At 37.4% G+C, this 26959-nt stretch overlaps 1 protein-coding gene across 9 annotated transcripts in view; it reads right to left on the reverse strand.

The window, feature by feature from the left end:
- Nucleotides 1–3779: 3779 nt before the first annotated feature.
- Nucleotides 3780–26959, reverse strand: part of THSD4 (thrombospondin type 1 domain containing 4) — a 286352-nt gene continuing 263172 nt past the window's right edge. For all 9 annotated transcript variants that reach the window (XM_048955750.1, XM_048955751.1, XM_048955755.1 and 6 more), the window contains 8 exons: nucleotides 26487–26729; nucleotides 25710–25839; nucleotides 23905–24109; nucleotides 22649–22822; nucleotides 12835–13008; nucleotides 10369–10548; nucleotides 8142–8286; nucleotides 3780–6647 (listed from right to left, as the gene is read on the reverse strand). In XM_048955750.1, the coding sequence (XP_048811707.1) occupies nucleotides 6505–6647; nucleotides 8142–8286; nucleotides 10369–10548; nucleotides 12835–13008; nucleotides 22649–22822; nucleotides 23905–24109; nucleotides 25710–25839; nucleotides 26487–26729 (1394 nt within the window). In that variant the 3' untranslated portion in view covers nucleotides 3780–6504. The remainder of the gene's footprint in view (nucleotides 6648–8141; nucleotides 8287–10368; nucleotides 10549–12834; nucleotides 13009–22648; nucleotides 22823–23904; nucleotides 24110–25709; nucleotides 25840–26486; nucleotides 26730–26959) is intronic.

A 26959-nucleotide genomic window follows, 5' to 3' on the forward strand; every position in this document is an offset into this window, starting at 1 on the left:
AGCACCCAGCACGGGGTTCCCCGGGCCGGCTCCGCGCTCGTTCCACTCGGCGCCGCGGTCCGGCTCCCCGCGCACACGCGGAGCTCCTAACGGCCGCAGCTCGTGCCCTCATCTGAGGCGGCTGCCACGCGCCGCTGCGCGGCCGTTTGGGCGCCGAAGCCACGAGGTAGCGGGGCGCGAGGCCGCTCCGTCAGAACCAAAGAGAAAGAGCACGCGCTTTTCCGCGCGGCAGAAGCGCTCCTTGACCGCCGCAGAAGAAGCTGCGAGACCTTCAGAAGATTCCAGAAGCAGACGCCGCTCCGCGCCGCTGGCAGCCCTGCTGCTGCTGCTGTGCGTCTGCTCAGTAAACCGCGTCACGCCAGTTCGTCTTGAATTAACTTTATTTTTCCAAATAATAAAAAATAAATTAGTCATAAACAAAAATAGTTAACACTTTTTCATCAGAGAAAATGTATACAGTATGAAATGGATGCTGTACAGGTCTGGTTCAGGTGCATTGCCACGGATACGTATTCCTGAACGAGTCAGAAAGCAATCTGCCTATCCTCCCCTTTAATTCACTCCAGGAATGAGCTAATCAAGAAAGTTTAGAAAATTATATTATCAATTTACAGTATGACATATATACAACAATACATATGTAATACTCGTGCTATAAAATTCCATAAAAGCTGGGTCAGTATAATGAAAGAGCTGGACAAAAGGTGAATAGCGTATGTAAATAAATACATATTAGGTCCCTTTTAATAAACATCTGCATATTCTAAATATTTGAAGCATTTTGGTGCAGTAGCCGGTTCCGTACACACAGCTCAGAATACAAATCTCCCATAGACATCTTGTATTTACAAATAACAACAAAATAAGTTATAATAAAGTATATCCTTCTTCTGCCAAAATCAATTATCAGGGTCAAGTAGAAATAAAATTTTTAATATATAAAAATGTTATGTTTTTCTTGTCCCTCATGGTGTTAGGTTTACTGATCCGTGCAGGTAAGGAAGGCTTCAGAGCCTCCCAATCCTCTGCGTGCAGCCCAAGCGTGGGCTTCACAAGCTTACACGTACCCAGCCCTGCCAAGACCACTGCAGGACCATGTCTCACAAGATCCCAACACAACACAGACAAAACAGGCCAAGCAGTAAGGAAGATTGTCACTGCAAGGTGACTGATTTCTCAAAATTAAGCTTTTCTCCAAATATATTGGTAGTGTGATTTATAATCCATTAAAGTGAGTTGGGATACAGAAGACTGGAAAGTTGCATTCTTAACTTCTCATTGCTAAAAGCTGATAAGCAAAGGTCCAAGTTCAGTCTGGTGTGAGCTCTTAAGTTTTCTTCCTTTCTCCAAGCCTGAATTTCACCCACACTATTAAGATAATGCTGATAACTTTGCTTTAAGATACACTAAATATACTGAAAATGATTATTAGTTGATTTTTCATTTCAGATGTAGAACACACAATGTTACTGCGTTTACTAAACAACATAGTTCCCACAAACATATTCTGTATGCGATGTTAGGAACATAGGATGCTTATTTCTGTGTTCAGAATTTCATGTTTTGTGTTTCAAACACGAAAGCTCCAGAGAGCACAATGAACTACTTACGGATCTATAGATTAGTAAGAGTGAAGGCAAGATACTCCTTCAAGAAGGCATAATCTCCATAGCTATTTAGAAGTTCTATTAGCCATGAGCTGCTTCCAGCACCTACCTCCTTCTTCCTCCCTCTGCCCACTGACACTTTCAACCATGGCTGCTCCAAAAGTAATGCCTCCTATTTAATAATCTTGGCCCATGACATCAGAGGCAGATGTTGGTGGAATGGCAGCAGAGGGTAAAGGGTGAAGGTTCCTATCAATGTTCCATTACATTTTGGTGATGTGCCGCAGATGGCAGCAGAGGGGCAGCTTGACAAAGTGTCATCTGACATGGAAGTGCATGTGAAGCAAAGGTGTGGAACTGAATTCCTCCATGCAGAAAAAATGGCACCCACTGACATTCACAGACATTTGCTGAATGTTTATGGAGACCAAACAGTGGACATGAGCATAGTGAGGTGGTGGGTGGTACTTTTCAGCAGTGGAGACAGTGACCTGAAAGACAAGCCATTTTCTGGATGGCCATGCACAGCTGTCACACCACAAAACAAAGAGCATCTCCATCAGCTCATCCACATGAATTGGCTAATGATGGTTACTGTGCTGAAAAGGAGTGTTTTGTAGCTAATAATATGCTCTATCAGTTAGTTATTATGGTTCTTTGTAACTGTTGTAGTTTCCATTAAAATAAATAGGAGGCATTACTTTCAGAGCAACCCGCGCAGGACTCAGACATACATAAAGTAAGCAGCACAGTTCTGCCAATATTGCTGCCCCATATGGTCTTCTGTTCTACAAATTTCATGTACTTACTGGAGTCAGGGCTACACTGGCTACTTTTATCAAGTCTAGGTGAACAAACATCCTAGAATCCCTCTTTGCATTAACATGTCATTAACTCATGTTCTGAACACATTCTGCTTTTTCTTTACGAATGAACCAACTCTGAACTGCACCATATTATGATAAAAGTCAGATCTAACCTACAACATTGATGTTAAGCACTGCTTCATTCATAAAGTTCTCAATTTTCTGATTCACTGAAGCATTGGGGAAAAAAAGAAAATTATGTATGTAATGAGGAAGACACCAGTTCCCTGTGCTGGGATACTGGGGTAGTCTTACATTAAGTCAGAGAGCAAAAACTCTTTAAGGGTAACTGGCTTGCAAGAACACTCACATCTTTCACTCTGCACTTCCCAGGGCTCTACTGCCAGACACAGGGTCATTCCCACAGGAGCAAACCTCACGCTTCCACACTACACACCATCTCAGTTTCTCAGCTAATGAGAGGAAGAACTCCATAAATTCAACCCTGCAAGTAAGTGTTGTCAAATGTAGCATGCAAGTGCTATACACAACCAATTCCACTTGCACATGCTTAGACCTGGCACTGAGTAGAAGGTAACAAACCACGATGGACCCCTGATAACAATAAACAACTGCACAAACAGTCCTCAATTCTAGGAAGAGAGTGCTTGAGACACAGAACTTGCTCTATCTGGAGCTGATTCTGTCCAGCTGCGTGTCTGGAAGATATGAAAGCAGTATGCCTCTTTTTTTCCTTACAAACAGTTATGCTGATTAAACTCTATACTTATCAAAAACCCAACACTTACTCTGGTCTTCCTGGATTGTAGAAAGTAAAAACCTGTAAGGTAAGGAAGCATTTTTTCAATTTTTTTTCGTGAAGGATTTTGATTGATTTTAAAATACCAGTAAAAGGAAATATAAACAATCACAGAAGCCTGAATCAATTTTTACTGTATCTGTTTTAAACTTGATCTAACTTTACTGCATCCATGAAGGTCAACTGTCATTTATGGTAAAATCATGAAAGACACATCAGGCCCCTGTGGGCATCATCCTAAGACAACACACTGCTCTATGAAAGCAAATGCTATAGTCACAATTTCAAAAATGCACTTTTTGTGACAGTGGAATATTAGCATAGCACTTGCTTTGTGTAGGTAATATTAGTTCTACACCAGACTGCTGAAAGAAGAGTTTGATAGTTTGTATTTCAGGAAAAAGTATTTTGATTATACTGAAACCAGAGAAGAGATGATAAATGATCAAGTTAAGCATGATTTTAGCAGTTTCCATATCACCAGATGTTCAATTAGGTGAGGCAATCTTTTTTAACTGGCACACCTGAAATCTGTCCTTTAACTACAAAAAAAAAAAAAAAAAAGCAGCCCACTCATGTATAATTTGTATAAACATAATTCACTGCATTCAATTCACAAAGCTCTACAGCTTAGGAGTAATACAGGATTATATCACTACAGATATGTTTTTGATATTTAGCTCCCATTCGCTGTTTACTTTAGTGGCAGCTTAATGATGCCTACATGATGATAATCCTTGTAAAATAACCCAATGGTCAGTCACATATTCCAGAGCACAACAACAGATTTTATGAAAGGCCAGGATCACCTGCCTGCTTCGTGACTTGCCTTCTCACAGCCAAGAGTTTGTGCAAGCAGATTATTTTCTATGAATCGTTTGCAAACCTGATTTCTTCCTACATATTTCATTCTCATTGTGGTTTTCAGTAATTCTTTTTATGGAACAAAGATTTTCCTCAAGCTGACAGGATACACTTCCTTGACACAAAAGAGATAATGGCAAAAATTATATACTGCATGTCAAGATCTGCTGCAACGAAACGATGAGGTGAAAAGCTATATTTACAAATACTGGATTCTAGAACTATTATACGGCACTTTCTCCATGTCAGTCTTTGGTCAAGAATCTAATGAATATAATATGATCACAAATCTTTCAGTTATCCTCATGGATAGATTTTCATAATACAAGGAAACAGAACTGCAAAAGCTTTGTGAGATCATATTAAAAGTTTTCTAATTAGCACATCTGTTTCTAGAGGCTTTATGTCAACTAATTATAGTGGAAAACCCAAAGACATGGCCATACAGAAACATCCAATGACCTTAATGGTTCATAATCACAAACAGTAACTTCAAAGTTCAGGGGAAACACTTCTTAATACTTCATTGTGGCTGGAATACATTCTTCACAAGACTGAATCAAAATATCTATGGTTTGTCTCAGTCTAATGCAGCTTTTAGACTAGAGGAGTTCTACCTTCCTGTGCTCAGTTTCCAGCACATGAACTGGTGTGACTTGTAGCACAGCAGTAACCTTTGCGTCTCAGTGCCTATTCTTCCACATCATCTCTACTCAAGTGGTAAGAAGAAAATAAAAACAGATGCATATTTACAGGTGGATGATCTAGGATGGGATCTGACACAAATCCTAAATGAGGTTCAAATACGCCTCTTAATCAGTAGCAGGACCCCCTCATCACTGTACTATCACATCACTGGGAAAGGCCTGTCACATTATTAAAACTGTTCTTCCATTCAGGCCGCAGGCACCTTAAAATAGATGTGCAGCTGGATATCACTGTTTTGAAAGCAGTAACCTGTTGAATGAGCAGAGATGTTAATTTCTTCCCTCAGCCTTATTTACACATTTGAATGACCTCAGAGGTAAAAGCTAGAGAATGTGCAGATAACGTGAAAGTTTTCATCTGCATTGCACAGCACATTCTACTTACCTTTACCAAATCACAAGGCTGAGTACAGTCTTTACAGGAATAATGAAAAATCATCACATAAATTCATTGAATCGTAGTCTTACTGCCTATCCCAACTTCAACGCAAGCTAAACTTTACTAACAGATGCTCAGCATGCAAGCGGAGCCATTCTTGAGTGGTATAAAGAGAGTGGTATGAACAGACCTAATGAATGAAACATTGACTAAAAAAGACAAGTATGTTGTAATAACTGATCAAAACCTGAAAAACACCAACAGTTGAGATCTTATTACAAATACTCAGCTACCACACCTACAGAGCCTACTGATACCAAGAGCAGCAGACTACTATAAAGCACAGAAGTGTGCATCTGTTGGTGGTTGCTTCAGAAGGCTCTGATATGCAGACAACATCCAAGCATGGTATTTTTGCACGGTACTAGTTAAGCAGTAGTGCAGAGACAAGACATTAGGCAAGGTATCAGTTCACTGAAAAACTGCCCTCAGGGAAAGAGGCCTTGCCAATGGAAATATATTTTTTTTAAACACCAGCAAAGGCTCCTTGCCTTTCTGGTAAATCCCACTGATGGCTGCAGCTGGTAAAGACTTAATGGGCTAGAGGCACTCTGGTAGGTAACATTTTAAAATATATACAAAATCAGGAAAGTATAACTCTAAGGGTTTATGAATTAAATATAAAGGCACTTTTTGGCAGGCAAACGTGTATATATTTGCTGCCTGAGGACAGGAAGTTAGCTAAAAGTATAAGTGAAAGATATAACCATTACTACTATGAATGGACTGAAGTTTAAAAATTAAAAATATACATTTGAGTGTTAAAAAACTGAACATGAACGGGTCTCCAAGGGGTGGGTTCTTGGTAAAATAATTCTTCTCATGTGCACATTTCATTGATTTGATCTACTACTTTAAGGCAGTTCAAAACACCCAAGTAAGAGTGAGCACTCAGAAAATAACATAGCAGTCACACCCATACTGGTTAAACATCTGCAGTAATTGCCTAGCTCTGATTTTTTTTTTAAACATTAATTTTATAATAGTAAGGCTGGTATGTTCTTTAAATAGTTATTCAATGAGGAGGTGCAAAGAATATTATCAATACAAATCAATGCTTTAAAAAGATCACGGTTTTACAACATTTGTAGAAAGATACAACTGCACAATAAATGTAATTGAAAGGATGTGGCGTCTTGACGTACACAGCAGTATAAAAACCACCTCTTTCAGAAGCTAAAACCTGCTCTAGTCAAAATAGTAACACTGTTCAAGCTTCATCTGAAGACTGACATTGCTGCTTCGAGTAGAAGAGTATTTGTTATCTGTGTCCTAGAAACCCAGACTGTCTATTTGCCACACGTGTACAGGATGCACAACAGGCTGTTTTGTAATAGGTGTAGACACAAAGCCGGGCCTGAACCACCACATTGCAATTGTAGTATTTATCTTTGCAGTTCTCATCTGTGGAAAAAAAAAGGAAGACAGAATAAACTGAAGAAAACAACAACAGAAAAATAAATAACCAATGCCCTTTCCTCTACTACATACGATTCCTTTAACCTGTATTTAAATGTTCACTAAGAAATTAAAATAGGCTACTTACACAAATAACTGGTTAGGTGATTAAAGTTTTTCCACATTTGATCAAGATATATAAAGACTTGGATGAAGTGTAAATACCCTCATGTGTACTTTAAAAAATTGGCTTAAATACAAATGATTGGCAAGTTTCTAGTTTTCTGCACTTCATTTTTAGATTCCTAGGTACTAAACTCTTGTGGCAGTGCACAGATGGCAACTGAACCTGCAAATATTAATTTCCAAGTAATGCCAAATTTAAATAAATCACCACCCTCATTAAAAATACCATGATTGGTTGAAAATAACCAAATTAAAGCAAAACCAAAACCAATCAAACAAACAAAACAATTGGTATTCTTAACATTCCCCATTACTTCTTAAGCTGTTCTGATGGAGTCTGCTCACATTTTCAAGTTTTCCTTCACATTCAACAGGTTTAGTTAGAAACAGATTTTAAGTGACAGCTAATATTTTCATACCATTAAGTAATCACTGAAACTAAGGCACTGAAAAAGACTAAATGACAAAATGCTAATATTGTTTATAAAAATGATCCATTCTGTACGTCTGTTTTAAACGGAGAAGAAACAACAACAGTAATACAATAATATTGTACAATTGTACAATACTGGCATACCCGTTTTTAAAGTAATTAATTTATGCTAAAGAATAATGCTCATTATTAAAATAATTGTTATAGAATATGAGTTCAAACTATTTCTGAATACTTGCATTTTCCTTTCCCTAGCATTCTCATCACTGTGAAACCTGCAGGAGAAGAATGACTAATTTTAATGCCTGATAAACTTGATGTATTTACTGTGTAGAAAATAAAATGACTTAATTGTCCTTAAAGTCTTCAGAATCTTGAGGAAAAAGTGTTCAAGCCACAATGGAAGTTTATAAAGGAGAAAAACAGTGCTTTCTATTTATGTTCTTACATTAAACATTAAATGCTATTGTTTATTCTATGCAATGTTATTGTTTATTATAGAACTTATTACCAAACACACTATATGATACCTGATCTTTTGTTCTTGGTTTTTTTGTTTGTTTGTTTGTTTGTTTCAAGAATCCGCAAAGTGAAACAATTGAGAATGCAAGGAAGTTGTATAAAAACACCAGTTTGGGCCACTTCCACAAAAGCATATTTCTCACATTCCTGGCAACTTTAAAAGAAAGCCGATTTTTTAGGTACTTCAAAGAAAAAAGAATTTTTAATCAAAAATGAAAACAAAAACCTTCTTTCAACCACAGAAAAGAGCCAAAGTTTGTGTAAAAACAAAACTCTGTACTTGAGAAAGAAAATCTTTACAACCTTTTTCTCCACTAGATGGAGTTCCATGGTTGAAACACAAAGTTCCTCTACTTTACCTATTTCAGGGATACAGTCCTGTGTGTTACATGGCTCTTTTTCTTCAGGTTTAAGCTGCGGATCACAGTGAGTACTGGTTGTCATGTCATCTGATAGACATCGTACCTCTCGAACTCTAAATCCTCCTTCACAGGACTTGGAACACTGCAACAAAAAACAATGTTCACAAAGGCTGTATGAGATTTTGCTAATACAGAGACAAAAATGGGAACCTGAAAGGCACAGCCATGTGTATCATTGTAGCCTTTTATCAACTTCTCCACTTCTGTAGTTTTTTGGTTTCTAACTATAAAATCCTTCACATAGAGGTGCAATTTCCTTTACAGTTCAAACCCACTCTTGTCTACACCAGGGGAGCAACTGAACAAATAATTATGCTAGATTCTGCATCTGAAAGCACCCAAGAATGTTTCCCTTTCTGAATTTGTTAGCTTCCTGTTTCTCTAATTAGACTTATTCTCTCTGCTTATTTATATATATCTCCCAAATCTACTCCTTCCTCAAGGTTCATATTCCTTACTTCAACAACTTCCTGTGCTGAACTACTTGACTGCACTTGCCTTCACTGCCCTTTTGCCTCCATTGATACACAGTCAGGAATCATTTTAATTGCTGTTTCTCCAGTGCTTGCTTATTTTCCAATTCTCTCAGCACAATGATTTACTAAGCATTATAGGTTTCTTTTAATTTCTAAAGAAAATATTTCTGCATTCCTTCAAAATCTGTTTCAAAGCCAAAGACTTTTCTAATTGCCAGTCCCGGTATTTCCAAAGTCAATTAATACACAAATTATCATTGAAGCAAATCCCCTGTTGACTTTAAGAATTTTGTCTGAGTGAGGTTTTGGCTCACTGTCCAGTAAGACCTAAATGCTCACAAGCTTAATTAAACCTGGGTCATTTCTAATTATTGAAACTTTAATCGCCCCAAAGTAATCAGAATCTTTTCTGTTTGTTTTTTTTTTTGGCATAGGTGTTTTGTTTGTCATCTTTCCCCAATATTGCAAAAACAACTTGTCACTAACATAAAATCAGGTATTGTAGCAAGCTGAAATATTCCCAATAGTAAAGTCTTAAAAGGTTCTCTAAACTTGACATACAGCTCTTCCGAAATTTGGAAAGAACCTTCTGCAAAAACAAAAGAATACATTCAGTTTTTTATGTGATTACTCAATGTATGCCTACACAGAATATTGTACTTCTCCTATCTCAAACAACAACAGCAAAAAAAAAAAACCCAACTTCAATTGCAATTTGTAGAGATCTTAAAGTACCTAAAATGGAACCAAGACAGAATCTAGAGGCTACGTACAATGTAATATATATAAAACTCAGCATTCTGCATTAGCCAGCCACTAAATCTCCGTGACTGAACAGGCCATGCCATATATTCTGGATCAAATAAAATGTCTGCTGAAGATATGAACTGGACAGTTCTTGTACAGGGGGCTCTGAAAAATCCTTCCTCTTCAGTTAACAGTGAGAAACATCACGTACCTTGTAAATAACAGTGTGAAAAGGATAACAGAAAAATGCATGGAGTATGATCTTAGAAACCCACAGATACCATATGCATTTGTACAATAAGGAGGTGGTCACAAAGGCTTACAGCTTTTATGACTTCAAGATACTTCTTAGGAATAGGGATTTAAACAATGACCAGGGTTCTCTAGTTCCTATTAGATTTTTAGTTTCAACAGCTTCTTTCTTCTATACCTTTCAGAAAGAATTTATCTGCTGTGTGCTGTGGATGCACATGTATGGATCTCTTGTGGTTACACTCTTACAGGTTCATACTTGAAAATGAATTTTCTAATTAAAATTATGTAATCTAAACTAACAGTGAATAATTAAAATAATTTACAGTAACATCGAAGGAGACACTTAAACCTGCATATCTTTATCATGAGAGTAATTTGCACCTTTACTTCGAAATAAACATCTATACACATCTGCAAAATAAGGAAGAAAGATTAGGATTTCCTTCATCAGATTTATTTTGCTAAAATCATTCTACCTTCTTCTTCTCTGCTTTCCAGAGGACAGTCCAATAGTTGAGCATTTACTGAAAGTGGGGAAAAAAAGACAATCTTGTTTCACTTGGATGAGGAATTTTCCCAAGGTTCCTCACATTGGGAACTCAAACTGAAGCATAAGCTCCACTGAATCATGAGTAAGCACGCTTACACCAAACAAAACAAGCCACAGAGAAGCATGGCAGACTTACTGTGCTCCATTCTGTATGAAACCATTTAGATCCACAGGGTTTGAGGTAGCAGGATTGCTGGCTGGGAGGTCTTTCCAAATATGAGCATTCATAGGGGTTCAAAACATCAAAATTGCCTTCAGTTTTCCTGACACAAATGATTTCCCTCTGTTGAGTTCCACCACCACATTCAGTAGAGCACTGCGCAGCAGAGAACAAAAAAGTAGTGGGATTTGTTATTCTACTATGTCCTTCAACTCACTGCTGAGGTAATGTATTTGTCCACATCACCTGTTCCTTAAATAAAAGAATACACACACACACACACACACACGTACTTAATATTCACCAGGAAAACTTAACAAACCATTGCTTACTTCCTATTTTTTTTTTTTTTTACATATTTAGTCACCATCAACCAAAACTCATCACCTATTTTTAATAGGTCCTCTCCTAAGTAAAATTAATTTAACTATATATTTCATTCAATTTCTGGTATATGTATGACTTAAGGACAAAGGTAAAGGGTAAAGTATTTCATAAGTACCTACCAGTTAAGTAGTCACAGTTAGGAACTAGTCACAAGAAAATGCTACTGGATACAGTAATGACTTAATTAATCAAGTGAAAATGGATTATAAGTTTTAGGTATTATATACTTAACTTTAAATCTTAAGAATGGTTACAGAGGCTAAAACTGTCCTGTTAGTAATTGTTCCAAGTGCTACAGAAGACTGAAAATGCATATCCAATTATTGTTGAGAAGACTAGGAGATATGACTACAATGGTGCATTTGGAGAAGTGTGGAAGTTTCATTTTACCTATAACTACAAATAGAAATGGACGTGAATCTTTCTAATGAAAAGAGAAGCATAACTTACTTTCTTCATAAACAGTGTTACTGCTTCTGGCTGAAGCAGGATTGCATGCACTGAACCTGTCTTTGAGGTTCCAAAGTTAGAGCACTGTTCTGGAGCTTTACATATCCCCACATCCCTTAAAGAAAATGCCTTGATCTGCCAGAAAGTGCTTTTCATGTTTACAAGTGTCTATGTGTTGCAGTGTTGGTTCTAGTTCTGAGTTTTTCTGTTGCATAAAGGGATATGACTTTCAAAGGCTTATTCTAGACCTAAACATGTAAATGCTGTTTTTATGTATATACATATTGAGTGGAATTTGTGATACTGTCCAAAATGCAATATGAATGAAAATGAATGCACCTAAATGAATTCTATACAAAATAATGTAATACACTTTCTCTTAACACTGAACATGTCTCTCTTTTAATGGTTCTTCCAACAGAGTGTCTAATGAAGTGCAATGCAGAACATCATCCACCAATGCTCCCTGCTCTGCTCTACTGACTGCCTGCTTTCATTGCAGTATTTAAAGTCAGGACTTGGCCGGTAGAACAGACATTGTCAGACACTTCTTTCACATATTATACAGCAAATACATTGTTCCATTGCTATGCATCAAACATAATGCCATCTCATACAAACAAAGAAGATGAATTAGACTTAAGAGAACAGGAAATTGAGAAGGAAAGAAACTTCCTTATTCAGATCAGAATGGAGAGAGTTAGAATGACCGAATTGCACACTTCTCTCAGTGATAACACAAATGGGTACAATGTTCCTATTCACCTGCATGGAGCAGTGTAAGTAACAAGGCTCAGATTTTATGTTATTAGAATTGCATGTTTTATATCTGAAGTTATTATTACTGTTCTACAACACAAATAATTATCACTTACACTTGGAAGCATTTGCATGTAAATGTCCATCTCAGCTGTACCAGTTTAATTTCCAACTCCTTACCAACTGGAATCTGAAATGCAGTGAGTTAACAGCATAGCCAAGAGACTTTTCTCTAAAAATTTGAAGAAATATAGGTGCCAGCCATCATGTAGCTCAGAGAGCCTACAGCAAGGGACATCAGTGCCTGGGCACCAGCTGTCAGCTTCTGAAATTCCTTTGATTCTGACAGCAGAAATGTTTAGTAAGAATGAGAAAGAACATTGATGTGTAGATCAGGGAGACTATTTACCTTGAAAAAGGAACATCACAATACTGGCCACTAACCAGATCTTGTTCTTTTCTTCAGCACAGCAAAACAGAAGCCAATTTTAGCCACTGCTATAGACTATTTTGCCTCTTTTGGCTATTGTCTATATCCATAGATCCATAGATATTCATGATTACAAAGGATCTAACTTAACAGCTTTCTGACATCTCATTTCATAAATATGCTGGGTCAGTAGAAGAGAAAAATTAACGTAAGGAGGAAAAGAAGACAGTCTTATTTTCATCAAAGTAAAAAAAAAAAAAAAAAGCAGGTGAAGAAAAGCAGAGAACATTACTTCAGTAAAATACAGAAAAAAGATATCCAAGCATTCCTCAGAGATGTAGAAATATCTTAGGGCACACATCTTCCTGTTAAAATGCCTGCAGAACGCACAAAGATGTGTTAAATGTAAAGCTTACCTGTGACCAGCTCCCAGCAAACCACTCCACTTTACCAGCACAGGGCCCATTATTACAGGGAGTTGTTTCAGAGGGTCTGTTATTGCCACAGCCTTCCAGAGGCAAACTGCTGACATGATTGGTCATACACACCACTGAACGTGTGCGGATCCCATCACCACATTCTGCAGAACACTGAGGAGGAGAAGACATAACAAGTAGTCAGCAGTACATCTTCCAGAGTGCACAATGAAATGAGAAGGAACAACACCCGTGGAGAACAAATTAATGAAAAATCAATTACTTTTACTTGTAATTCAATTGCAGCAGATCATCTTACAGTTTTAGTACAGGATAACTAGTATCTGTCCTTTACAATCACAAATGAAAGAACTTGAAGAAAAAAGAATATTTTTTGTAGCTTTTAAAAATATTCTTAGTTTTCCTTCCATCTTCCTGTCTGTTAATATTTTCAATTTTAATTTTACACTTTTTTCCTATCAATTAATGCATCTGAGAAGTGACAGTTTCAACTAGCAGCTTTTCAGGAAGCAGTTCTGTGAGCTTCTCCTCTGGCCATTCAAGCTGTCAGCCAGGAGAACTCTTACACTGATAAAAAAGGACAAGGTGAAGAAGACTCTGAGTAAGTGCCATTGACACTGGGAAAAAAACGACAGCATTGCCCATCCTGGAACTTTTCCACATTGCTAGTTGATAGAGCACAAGAGCACAGTAAGTAGAAAATACAAACTTCTGTGACAAGTAGTTTCCAAAGACTGAGGTAAGCCCTCTGCAAATAACGCTAGTGGTCACTATTTGTTACCCGCCATGTTCTAATTGTAAGTCATTAAGTATAGTTCTAGTAGAAGTGAACATAAAGTTTATTTAAATTAAAATTTAAATAAATAAATAAATAAATAAATAAATAAATAAATAAATAAATTTAAATTGCATGCTGCTCATATGAATCCCAATAACTAATATTCACCATTCCCAAATTTTCACTGCTAAATTTTGTAAGCTTTTATTAAATAGCGATGATATGCAGATTTGTATGTCACACATTTTGGGATAGCATGGGATAACAATTCATAAATTGAGCACAACAAACTCCATTTATCAGGACTCTCTACGCCCCTATAGCCTGGTTATTCACCTACATCAGCAGGAAAGACTCTGATATCTACTGTTCTGGGCAGCATCAAACTGTTGGCATTTCAAGAATAGAGTAATGCCCAAGAAAGTGCATTTGATATTTTATCTCTAAACCATGAAAATAAAGACAAAATACATGCAGCTTGCTGAAAGGTGTGTACATAATTGAATCTAAATAATTACAAGCAATTATATGTGCAAAGAAAACCACAAGTATGCGAAGTATGGGAGAAAACATGCGTTTGATTGATGTGTCAGATATTACTCTTAAGATACCAAGTAAGTAGTTAGGAGAAGCTATGCATTACTTTCACAATGAACAGAATGTTCTTTGTGAATCAATGTTGCTCTAGATATTTCTTTTTAAATAAAAGTAAGAATAATTCTAAGGACTGGCAATGAGACACAGAACTGAGTTGGCTCCCACTGGCTTCACATCCAATAGTTCACGTACAGAACAGCAGATGCTGCTACCAATAAGCAGACCGACCAACGCAGCTCTTCCCCACCTCTCAGAGACACCAGTGACTCAATGTACAATTGGCTGCAAAGCAATCTTTAATCACTAGCACCAAATAATACTGGTTATTTGTCTGAAATATGTAGTCATGTGATATTTATTCAATAGATACAGTAAAGAAAAATATTTCCTCCTGTCACCACGTCAGTTTCTTTGACAAGACATTCAAACACAAGGACAAAGTCTTGCTGAAATGGAATCCCTAGAAAGCTTTAAAAAGTAATTAAACTTCTTACAAGTACTTTTTTAGTAATCTACAATTCTGGAATAACTAGAAAATTACTAGAAATATAGAAAATAACTAGAAATTCAGAATTTGAAGATATGCTTATGTACTCCACCGGAGTAGGAAAAAGCTGATCACAGTTTGGAATGACTTCTTCCTGCATCTGCAAAATCAAATAACTGAGCATCTCTTAAATGATTCCTACAAGTAACATAATGAACTTCATATTTCTCCTTGGTGGTGCACAACAAAATTTTCCATTTTCATACAGACAGAGTAAAATAGACTCAGCTCCTCAGCAAACCAAACTTGATGACTGAGGAGGTCTTTCCAAGGTAAATTGACAGCGTTTTGCAAATACTGGGATGATATACATTGTGCTAGCACTGAACATTTTCTCCTTTATGTAAACTAAACCTAAACTAAGCCTATTTCAAAATGTTCCACTCCTAGGTAAACTGATTAACTGAGCCTCATAAATGGCTGCCTTTCAAACCCACTGTACTGAAATAAGCTTTCTGCCTGTTCATATTTTATCCAGGGAAGTTTTTCAAATACATTATGCACAGAGAGGTATGCATCTACTCTGCAAATACTCTTCTTATTTGTACAGTAATTTCCATTTGACAATCTAATTTTTCTGCTTTGCAAACAAAACAGAACTGAGAATAAGTTTAGTCAATAAATTAATCCAGAAAATCCCCACAGTATTATGTTTTAAATGATTATGTATTAACTGGGCTTACATATCAAAGGAAATTCCAAATGGGAAGGCATTGGATTGCCCCACCCTCGACCATAAGATTTTACTACAGGTTAGCTACCATCAGAGGATTTATACAGCAAATGTAAACCTGCATGTTTCAGAGTTAAGGTTTCCACCCATCCCCCTACCTTCTCCCCCCCCCTTTTTTTTTCTTCCTTCCAATAAAAATCTTCCCTGTGAAAGCCATGATTTCCAAAGTTCAAGGAATTTAGTAGGGAGTGTTTGGATAATATTCCTCTCCCTTTAGTTTCTGCAATTGACACACCCACTATCTTCAGTTTTGTGCCATTGATTTGTCACATTAATACACAGTGACTGCCACAGCCTAACAGAGTATGGCATGTTTTGTTACAAAACCTGAAAAGAGCTTTCACAATCTGCAACTTCTCTTTTCTGATCATATTATTAAAGATATTTTGTTTCATTTTCTTGCTTTAATTGGCAGAAATTCCTCCAAAAAGGTTTGCCTGTGGAACACCCTCCCTAATTTAAGGAGTCTGTCATTTCCTGTCTTCCTGGTTGTCCTTCCTTCATCAGTGCAGTTTTAGAAGCTTTCCATCCCCATTAAAAGAAAAAAAAAAAGAATAAAAAAGATATCAATGTTCTGACAGCTGCCAGAAAACAATTTTGACATCAGACCAAGAACATGAGGCTAGTTGCTGCTAACTTGAAAAACCGTAAGTGGAAGCCTGAAATTTTGTCCCTTCCACAGGGAATGGCTGAGCTAGTAAAAGCCTTGAAACTAAGCCAGTTCCCTTTCACTAATGCATCAGTACTACTCATTGCCCTCCACTGGGACAAGTATAACTCATGGGAAAGAATCAGAAACAAACCTACCATCCAACTCCAGAGTTCTTCTGCCCAGTTATAGCCAATTTTGTTCCTGAAAAACATTTCCCAATTTGGGCAGGATTTGCCTACTACTCCTGCCTGGTAATACAGTATTTAAAATGCATTATACTGTTGATGTTACACTACTGCAAAAAATGAAATTGAAGACCGATTTATGAAACATCTTAGCATTATTTGCTTTCTGAAAAGGCTGCAGTCATTATTCTCTCAAATAACACATTTTACAGTGATTTTGTAAGCTCTGGTTTATCAGTACAAAACTAAGAGCCATGATTTCAGAAGCTCAGTTCCAGCCACAGTTCCAAGACATGGGACGCAAAGAACATTAACATTGTTGAGAACAGTCTTGATTTCTTAAAAAAAAAAAAAAAGAAAAAAAGAAAAAAAAAAGAGGGTTGTGTCTGAAGTATCCTTATGTACTGCCAAACTTTAAGATACTGTTACTTAAATGATTTCCCTTCAGAGTGCATCAACATATACAGTAGACGCTGGATCAGACGTCAAACTCATCCTGCATTTAGTTTAGTCCAGCAGACTATCCTTCCAAGGTAACAGAAGTTTAGAAATATGCTTAGACACTTCAGTGGGACCATGATTGCTTCTACATATGCACTGATATTTTCCTTTTAAGTGGTTGCTAACACTGTTGCTAGTTATGTATTACTAATGAACTCTGAAGTATTCCAGCTCAGAATAGACAGCACCAGCCTTTGAAGTGATGAGGATGTCTCAGAGCACCATAGGGCTGATCGGCCCTTACAAGCCTTGCCCACGGTCTCCATCTACACCCCCAGCCCATGGGCCCAGGGACTCCCATTCAGCTCTATTCCAATGTGTTTGTCCTCAGCCACAGCTTTGCCATGGGCCTCACTGACCCTTCACCCTTGGAACTGCTTCCCAGATTGATCTGAACCCTGTCTCCTCACCATGGACCTGCCTAGCAATCTCTGGTCTATGTCTGACTCTGGTTACTGTCAGTGGACCTAACTTGGATTAATTTCTCGTCTTGAGCTTGGACCTGCCTCATCACCGTGATCTTCTGTCTTTTGAACTCTCCTGTGCACCTGGCTGCTCTGGCTACCGAACTGGGATGCTGTGGCCCTAGCTGGCAAGGCCCCTGCCGTGGTGACTTTCACATCATGTTTCACTTCAGGTTACCAAACTGGACAAAACAGAAGGCTTTTTATCTATTTATCTAAAACCCTACAGTGAGCATCTATGCACAAACTTAATGAGTTATAGAAAGCAATCAAAATTCAAAGTCCGGAAACAGGTTACATATGTCACTGCAGAGTTGGGCTTGAATAATTAATGCTGCTGAGAAGGCTTTTGGAGTTGATTTCTACTTCCACACTGGAGCATCAGTAAATTTAGTACGGTTGAGTATATGGGCAAATCTAACTTCCAATAGGATATAAGAAAGAGAGCACATTCATTCAGATATATTCAAACACATTCAAAGAGGTAAAAAGTGAAGAAGGCTGTCAGTTTTGGGCTCTGGATGATGACATCAATTTGCTTCAATGAGGCCAGTAAGGCAGCAAGGAGAAAACAATGGTTACTGAAGTAAAAGGCTGTCCCATCCATGTGTTAGATCTCCCAAAACAAGATGAAGGCTTATATGGGGCTCTTGACAGGTGAATAGACAGAGATCCAGTGATAGGCATAATAGTGGTAGGAAAAAACAGAACAATAGATTTTAAAATATTTGACCTTGGAAACAGCAGTGCCTTCATACATGATTTTGATTTAGTTTGATTTCTGGGAGACATGAAACAGCAGGTTATACAAACATTAGAAGTATTTTTAGTATTTTTGTGAACACCAGGTATCTTTGTAATTAATGTCATTGTTGTGTGAGTAAATACTAGCCTGCCTTACTATAATTCTAATCTCTGCATAATTTCCTTTAAAACCAAAGATATGACAGCACTGCACATTCACCAGAGCTCCCTTATCTACCTTTAAGCAAAGCACTTTGGTTTTGGCCGTTAGAAGTAGTTTAGAAAGTCTAAAGCAAATGAATTTTGTCAAAGAGAGATCAGCTGAGGAGAAGAAAAAACATTCTCTGTAGGTTTTGGCCACTCTTCTATCGGTGTCTCCTTCAAAACTCTCCTGGCTACGCATTTCATTCTGCAAATCATGAGGTTAGTCACAAATTTATGCATAGGGAACTTCTGCTTTCATATGATTTCCACATGAAATCCACACAAAGTGATATTTAGTTTTGTTTTCAGTTTAAATTGGAAACAGCGATAATAAAACCTAGCAAAACACTTGCACAAGCTCCATGGTGGTCTCTTTGCCTTTATCTTTTCAGGATCTAGGAGATTTTACTTGAGCTTTAGGGATTTTAATAAAAAACTGGGAAAGAAGAGTGTGAGCTGCAATATGCTCCAGTGGTTCCACCTTTGACCGGTCAACATGCCCACCTTTACCAGTTAGGTAACATTGTGGGTGTGTGAGGAATAAAGCACTGATTTTTAGAAAGCACACTGTAATTCTCTAATGAAAGATATACAGAAGTGCTCTGTAGCATACTGGAAGCATTGCAGTTACTCCTTTTAAAAAAACTGAAATGCAGAGCATGTGTTTGATCATTCTGGATTGTGATTCCTGATGAGTAACATTTTCTTTCTTCTTTATAGTTTATTTTGGCCTCAGAATCTCATTAACATGTACTTTGGCTTTTTTTCTAAGAATGCTGTAAATCTAAAATGACAAACAAATGAACAGAGGAGACAGCAATGAATAAAAATGCAAGAAGAGAATGCTGCAGATAGTTGGCAGAAAACACTGATGAATCTCCCACTGCTGTAAATCAGAAGGACCCAGTTTTCTGCTTCTGAGCCGTGGGAGAAGTAATCATTCCAGAAATTAGAGCTGTCAAACAATCAGTCATGTGAAATGTTTGCAACAATCTCATCAACTCCAGTCAATCTAGTTTTGCTGCTGAGTTCAGTAAGGTTCACTGGCATTACTCTGCTGATTAAAGCATGCAGTTTGGTGGATCTCTGCAGTTTTAATTCAGCATTCCATCCTAAGAGAATCATGAAACAGGAAGCCATCCTTACACAAATGCATTTAAGTACATCATGAAGGTTTGCCTAGATTGCCTAAAGGTAAATAGATTTAAAGATAATGTAGAAGACAAAGCCATGAAGCTAAAGCCAATCCTCTTCATTTATACTGAAGATACAGAAATAAATGTACACATAAATGTACTACATATGGGCACGTACAAAGTCAGATGAGTCTTGCTAGAGACTTTTAGCCTGTACTCTTTCTTTCCCAAAGAAATGAGTAAAAAAAGTCTGTTTCAAATAGATCCTGGGAAATATGAGGATACAGTATTTACAACTACTTCAAGGACAAATAAAAGAACTTGTAATTTATAGCAAATATGTCGGCTGTTCTGAAATTAAGTATCCTATTTATTTCCACGGAAAGTAGAAGTGATACAAAAAGCACAAGAACACTACTTGATGGAGAAAATTGTCAGCTTCAAAACACTCTTTTTCAACATAGTCACCACCATTAGCTATGCATTCTTGCCAGTGATGAACAACAGCCTGCATGCCATGTTCACAAAGTCTTTTACCAGCGGAGACGCCCCATTGTCACTGTCATCACTGCTAAAATGCATCTTCTACTGCCTCACTGTGCTCACATCCACTGCTTGGTCTCCATCAACATTCAGCAAATGTCAGTGAATGTCAATGGTTGCATTTTTTTCTGCATGAAGGAATTCAATTCCATCTCTTTGCATCATTCATACTACCATGTCAGATACCATCTTGTCAAGCTGCCCCTCTGCTGTCATCTATCACATGGCAAACTGTCACAGAATATTGGTAGGAAGGTTCACCCTCTACTGGCACACCACCAACATCCACATCTGCCATAATGAACCAACATCATAAAACAGGAGGCATTACTTTTGGAGCAGCCTTCATACAACAGTTTGTTTTTTAAGGGTAAACAGCTTTCAGTTATCAAATTGTGAAATTTAGAACACCAGCAGTAAAGCACAGCATCATTTTTATGTTAACAAACGGCCTTTCTTGAGGCTTCAAAAATTAACCACATCTCTACTGAAATACCCCATTCATTGCATAATTCTGTACGGGCAATGTTGATCTATCCTGTGCTGAAAGAGAAAGCATGCACTTAACCCGCCTCTGCTCTGCTTGCTGCATATGCACCAGTAGACACTAAGTGTCTGCAAAACAGGATCAGGAAAGTACGGATCAGGCCTTCTCTTATGACTGTAATCAAGTTTAAGCTCAACCATTTTAAACTTTGTGTTCTCAAAAGTCAAGATAGATTCTTTTACCTCTCATTTCTGGCCACAGCCATAATGTCAAAACACAATGGGAGAGACTGTTCTGTGGTATTTACATCTGGGCCTTCAAGTAAGCATGTAATAAATCTCACAATGAAGGTCTGTTCTTGTGACATTTCCACCACAGTTTTGCAGACTCAACAGGTTTGAACAAGGTTTCTTTAACCATCTGAACTTTTGGCTGCTTATCTGAACCATTTGTGGGCTGCCCATCACTGATCTATGCTTACTGCTGAAATGTGGCTTGGCTTGAAGTATTTTTTAAAGAATTTTTTGGGGAGATTACACACACAAAGCCCATACAACCAGGACTGCCCATTTTCACTCCACGACGTGTGATTCTGCACATTCCAGTCTTAATCTTTTTTTTCTTTCTTTTTTTTTTTCTCTCTTGAAATGAGCTGTTTCTTCCATTCTTCTTTTAGAATCAAACTCCAAACGAATTGCTGGCAGAAACGATGGTGAATATTGCCAGCAACAGCAGCAAGCATTTGGAAGTAATTAATTTGTTCACTTATAAAATCTAAGAAGGTAAAAAATCCATTATTTACTCTTTGACCCTAAGACATTTGTTGTAGGAAAAAACTCCGGTATTTTCTACATTACCCACTTCACTTTTATGTCTCATTTAATACATACAAATAAGCATAGTAACATTCTGCAGTCCCAGCTATCAGCTACAGAAAGTATTTTTAATTCTGCAGCACACAAAATGTCAGTGTGGGATAACAAAAAAAAAATGGATTCTAGAAACTTTATTGGAATGTGTGTGCTTTATGTGATAAAACTGCATTAGCTGATGATGGTAGCTGCAAATATTTTCCCTCCTCTCCCCCATAAGTCATTTACTCAACAGTAAAATCTTTCCCATTTCCACTAACATCTGTAATTCCATTGATAACTTTCTGCCATTGCTACGCAAGAAAAGATCTTTTCTTAATAAAATGTATTTGAGTTGTCTGGAGATTTAAAGTTTTGCAGGTCTCTAATTTTAGCAAAACTTGATCAGTCTTTCTAACATCGTTATAATTTGGGAAGTTCCTCACCCTTCTCTACATCTGAAAGGTGATGCAGATCTTTTGAGTGCCCAGATTTGTAAATTATCCTGGTTTTTGGAGATTCTACTAAAATCATATAAATAATGAACCTGTGAAGTTAAGAAATCGTCATGTTTCTGTAAGTGAAATTATTTGCCTACCAAACCAATCAGTCAAAGAAAAGGGAGATATAATCAGGATTTCATAGAGAGTGAAAACTTGGCTTGTGGATAGATGGAATCTGATATGCTGTCATCCATGAGAAAGACCAAAATACCAATTTTGTCTTAGCTTAAGTTCATCAGCCTTTTAATGAAAGCACGAGTACCAACAGTGAACAACGTCTTGGAACCCAGACGTGAAACAAAACAAGGTACATCACCACACTTTGTATGGTTTTCATGCTCAGAGTCAGACTCACTGGAATTAAAAAATATCTATATTCATGAAATACTGAAAGTCTCAATTCAACCTTTCCTGAGTTTGTGAAGTTGCTCTCCTCTTTTAAAAGCTATAGGAAAATTGTTTTATGGCTTCAACTTAAAGCCAGACATCAGACCTCAAACTTCCATCACTTATAGAAACAGTAGGGAAACTCATAAGATCTGAAGCTTAAGACTTGGGGCTAAGCAAGGCAGAGCAATAAATCTCAGCTCACTCAGTATTTTGGGAAGCTCAGACACAGATCAATGCTAAATCCACATGTTCAGCCACATACTCATGATCTATGCATTCTTGTATCTAACATGAACTCAAAGTGCTCTTGAGATCCTTGTTTTTTGTACGTTCTTGCCTATTCTACAGATCAAACACAAACATAGAAAATACGTTCACTCCTTCTATGGCTAGATACATTTACATATTTTTTAAATTCTGATGCATTTAAGTTGTTTTAGAAGATTTTGCAGTACATAAAGACAATGAGAAGCCTCACCCTGTCGCTCCATTCTGTAAGAAACCAGCTCTTAGCACAAGGTCCCATGTCACAGTTCTCAATATCATTTGGCCGCAGCTTCATGTTACACTCCTCATCATCAACAACGTCTCCAAGGTTGCTGACACATTTCACATCTCGAGTCCTCTGCCCCACTCCACAAGGTACTGAACACTGTAACAAACAGTAGTTTGCATCAGGACTCTATACAAGATCTATCACTTCATACATAGCTCATTTACTGATAATAACATACTCAGAGAACCATCTTAGATTTAGGAATGGGGAATAGAAACCAGTTAGTAGTTTCAAAACCATATTTTCAGTCTGAGCATTCTATTGCATACTATGTAGATATATTTGAAAAAGATAAAATCAAATCCTATCTGCAATGAGCCTTTCTGTATCTAATCCAATTGAGCTGCTGGTATTTGAATAACACAGTGACGTACTCTGCAAAATTTTGATCTTGGTCTATACACAGATACAAAGGTAGAGAATTGAAAAGAAAAACATCTTTTGAATCCCTGTTAAAAGGTAAGGCCTTCTGCTCTCTTTCCTTCTGGAACTTCTCACGGTCTGTCTATTCGCACAACTCAGCAGCTCTGTAAAAGTTTTTTCCTTTGTTTCATGTCTAACTGAAAGAGATTTGTTTATCACTACACCTAACACACTGGAATACTTCCTCTCCCTACAATGGCCATAGAAGTATTGAGGATGGTTGTCACGTTGGCCAGAAACTCTGTAAACAACAAAGAAATTAAAGCTCAAAACTGTATTATTCATGTTTATCTGAGAACCTCAGCACAGCCTCAAACCAATTACAGTTACAGCAACTACTGACTGTCTCTATACTTAACACATACATAAGGTTAAATCAGTCCTCTAACTAAACTCCATATGCTAAGAAAAGCCATCAGTTTTTCACCACAGGCAAACCTACTAGCCTTCTTTTAACTTCATTTCATAGAGTATTTTTAAAAAGTAATCATTGTTCAGAAAGCTTAAGTGCTTCTGTGCATAGAGATCTGTGTGTTTTGTTCTAGACAACCATTCTTTTTCACCTTTTGAAAACATTAATTGTCACAATCACGCAGGTTATTTCTGAACTAATATTTCCTTATTTCTGGGGCTGTTCACATTCTGCTTCCTTGCTTTAAAGAAGATCAAATTTACTTTTTAATTGCTGATACGTTTGAGAAAATACTTATTCTTTTCTGAGGTTTTTATGCTCCAAACTAATCAGTCATACTTACTGAAGTCCACTCTGTCCTAATCTGCCACTCACTGCAGATCTTCAGCTGGCAAGTGCTGGTGGTCTCTGGTTTCTCCAGGTGATGGCAGCGGTACTGCTGAACTGTCAAGGTACGGTTGGCATATATTTGCCTACATAAGATCTGTCGATGCTGCATGCCAAGGCCGCATGTTTTGCTGCACTCAGACCACTCCCCTATGTCCCAACTGAGGGAAAGGGAAAAAAGGGAATAAAAAAAAAAAAGAGCAGCTTTTTCATAAGATTCCTAAGATTAATCTAATGCTAATCCAGTAACACTCTAAGGACATGATTCTAATTGAGATGATACTTAAAATTCTGCATGCAAAACAATCACTTATGAAGATAACATTATATCCTACAAACAATCTAGCTGTAATGGATGGTACTAATAAGCACGTGTTCAGATTGCGCAATTCATGTTTCAAAGCATATTACAAACACCGAGTCACTAATAGTTGTGTTGTTTTGTTTTGTTTTAGTTTTAAAGAATCTATCTATAATATATATTTCTGCCTTAATGATACCTTCTAAAAATTTAAATCATATTGCATTTTTTGTTTTCTGAACTCAGTTCAGCAAAGGCTCACAAAAATTACTTATTCCATATAGGCATTAATTCAACAATAAAACCAAAATGGCAAATGATCACTGAATATAGAATCACAGAATGACAGAATGGCCCAGGTTGGAAGGAACCACAATGATCATGAATCTCCAACCATCCCTCCACATGCAGGGCCACCAACCTCCACATTTAATACTAGAGCAGGCTGCCCAGGGCCCCATTAAACCTGGCCTCAAACACCTCCAGGGAGAGAAGAAAAAATCCCTAGATACATTTTTCTAATTACAACACAGATTTCACTCCATTTCTTTAATCTTTTTGTATAAACATTACATTTTCCCTGTTCAATTTTAGTTTCAGGCATAACACATAAGGAAGGGAAATATCTGAATAATTCAAACATTTTATTATGGAACTCCTGTGGAGAATGAGTGAAATCCCTGTGCTCTTACTAGTATTCGTATTTTGATATTAAAAAATTACAAACAAATATTATTTTAAAATAATATTTACATATCTCTGTTTATATTCTTGATATTGATCTCTAAAAAAAATGAAATAAGAAAAAAAGGAATTAATGAGTTGTCAAAAAGAAAAACTTGAGAAAAATGATTTACAATAGAAAAAATCTCCAAGTAAATTGCTCCACAGGAATCACACCTGAGCCTGTGATATTGGGAGCTCTAGAAGCAATGGTTACCACTTTTAAATCCAGTCTTTGAGCAGAGCTGAACAACTACTGAATTCCAGAAGAGAGGTCACGTTTATGAGGGGGCTGTTGAGAGTTCTACCAGGTAAATCTCATCTTTAAATACAGCACCATGCAATGAACAGGCAGGTACTGCAGCCCACCGATCCCACATGAGGTGATGTAACCTACAGAGCTTCTTTAGACAAGTATTTGCAGAAGGCTGTCACTTGGTATAAAAAAGATTCCCATAAAGAGACCACAGGTATAACGTGTATGCCTGAATAACCACACAAAACTGAGAAATTACTGGGCTCACTTGGTGACAACTTCCCTTTTGACTCCTCTGAATGCTACTGCTACAGTGAAAATGGATGAAGACAAATCACTAAAGGAAAAAATACACTCTGCACTTCATAATGTTAAGTGTACAGTGCCTAGAAGTTCAAACTCGTTTCCTACTCCAGATGTTCTCCTGCAAAACTGCAATGACACTGGATTATTTCTCTTGACTTAAACCACAGTATCTTACAAAGCTGGACATGGGAAAATGTTGCAGGCCTCCTCTTCTGGAATAGGTTTGGTGCTGCTGTCACAGTAATTCTCAGGAACTTCCTCATGTGTGACTCTGTTGACACAGTGGAAAACTGGGTACTGGGACCCTGAAATGAAAATTAGATGATAGATGGCAAAAAATTCTGCAATATAAGCTTTTTATAGCAATAGAATCCAAAACAGATGCAGAAAGAAAAAGCATAACAAGCATAACAAGAGGAAATTCACACTAAGTTTTTATCCAAAACTTCCAAACATACTTGAAAGCTATACTGCTTACATTGTAATATTAAGTAAAGTGCTTAGTACATAGAAAGTACAGCACAGCATTGTAGGGAAAGCTAAGAAAACACCTCATTTCTGTTCCAGTGACATTCAAGGAAGTAAAGATCTGATGGAAGCCCTGCAAAACTGTCCTGTAAAGATCAGAAAAATGTAGACAAAGATACAAAAAGCATGAAGGGTGTATCAGACAAAAGCTGGAGAAGCCAAACTGAAGTACAAGGAATGACAAAGAGCACTGAGGAAAGCTGCTGTGTATCAATGGTGTAAAAGAGCAGCCTGACAAAAAATCCTGAAATATTCGCCTCCAGAAGCAAATGCTGCATTCTCTTTTAATTTATATACTCTGTACTTCAGTTTTTTAAATTGTTTTATTGAAGTGCACTTCATAATACAGATTTCCACATTTCTCCTCTCCAACACCAGAATTCTGCTGTATCTATTTTCTGTGAATGCTATATGAAGCACTTACCTTTCCCACACGTAGTGGTACACTCAGTTTTTCCAATCTGTTTCCAGTTGTATTCTCGGTTTTGTCTTGATAGCTGCACAGCAGGCACCTGGTTTTCTGGCTGATGAGAAGGAAATCTTCCTGGCTGAATAACTGGGAAAGTTCCAACTGACTGTCCAGTGATAGTGTCTGTCTCCCTGTGCAAATCCTCCTCATTGTGATTTGTACTTTCAGGCATTTCTAATTGACCATTCAAGGGCTCCCCTGATGATGGAAAGCGTATTGAAAAGAAAGGAACATAATGAACCTCACGTGCAACTAGTCTGTTTTCATCCACTAATAATCAGTACACTGGAGTATCATTAAACATGAAAGCAGCTTTTATTTCTTATGCAGAGACTTCTAACATTGGTCTATGAAGACTGTGTTGTTTTATACTAAAACAGCCAAGTCTTAGCCATCAAACACTTTAAGAACAGAAGACTCTCCAATCA

This window comes from Lagopus muta, chromosome 10 (genome assembly GCF_023343835.1).
Source record: "Lagopus muta isolate bLagMut1 chromosome 10, bLagMut1 primary, whole genome shotgun sequence".
Lineage (NCBI taxonomy): Eukaryota > Metazoa > Chordata > Aves > Galliformes > Phasianidae > Lagopus > Lagopus muta.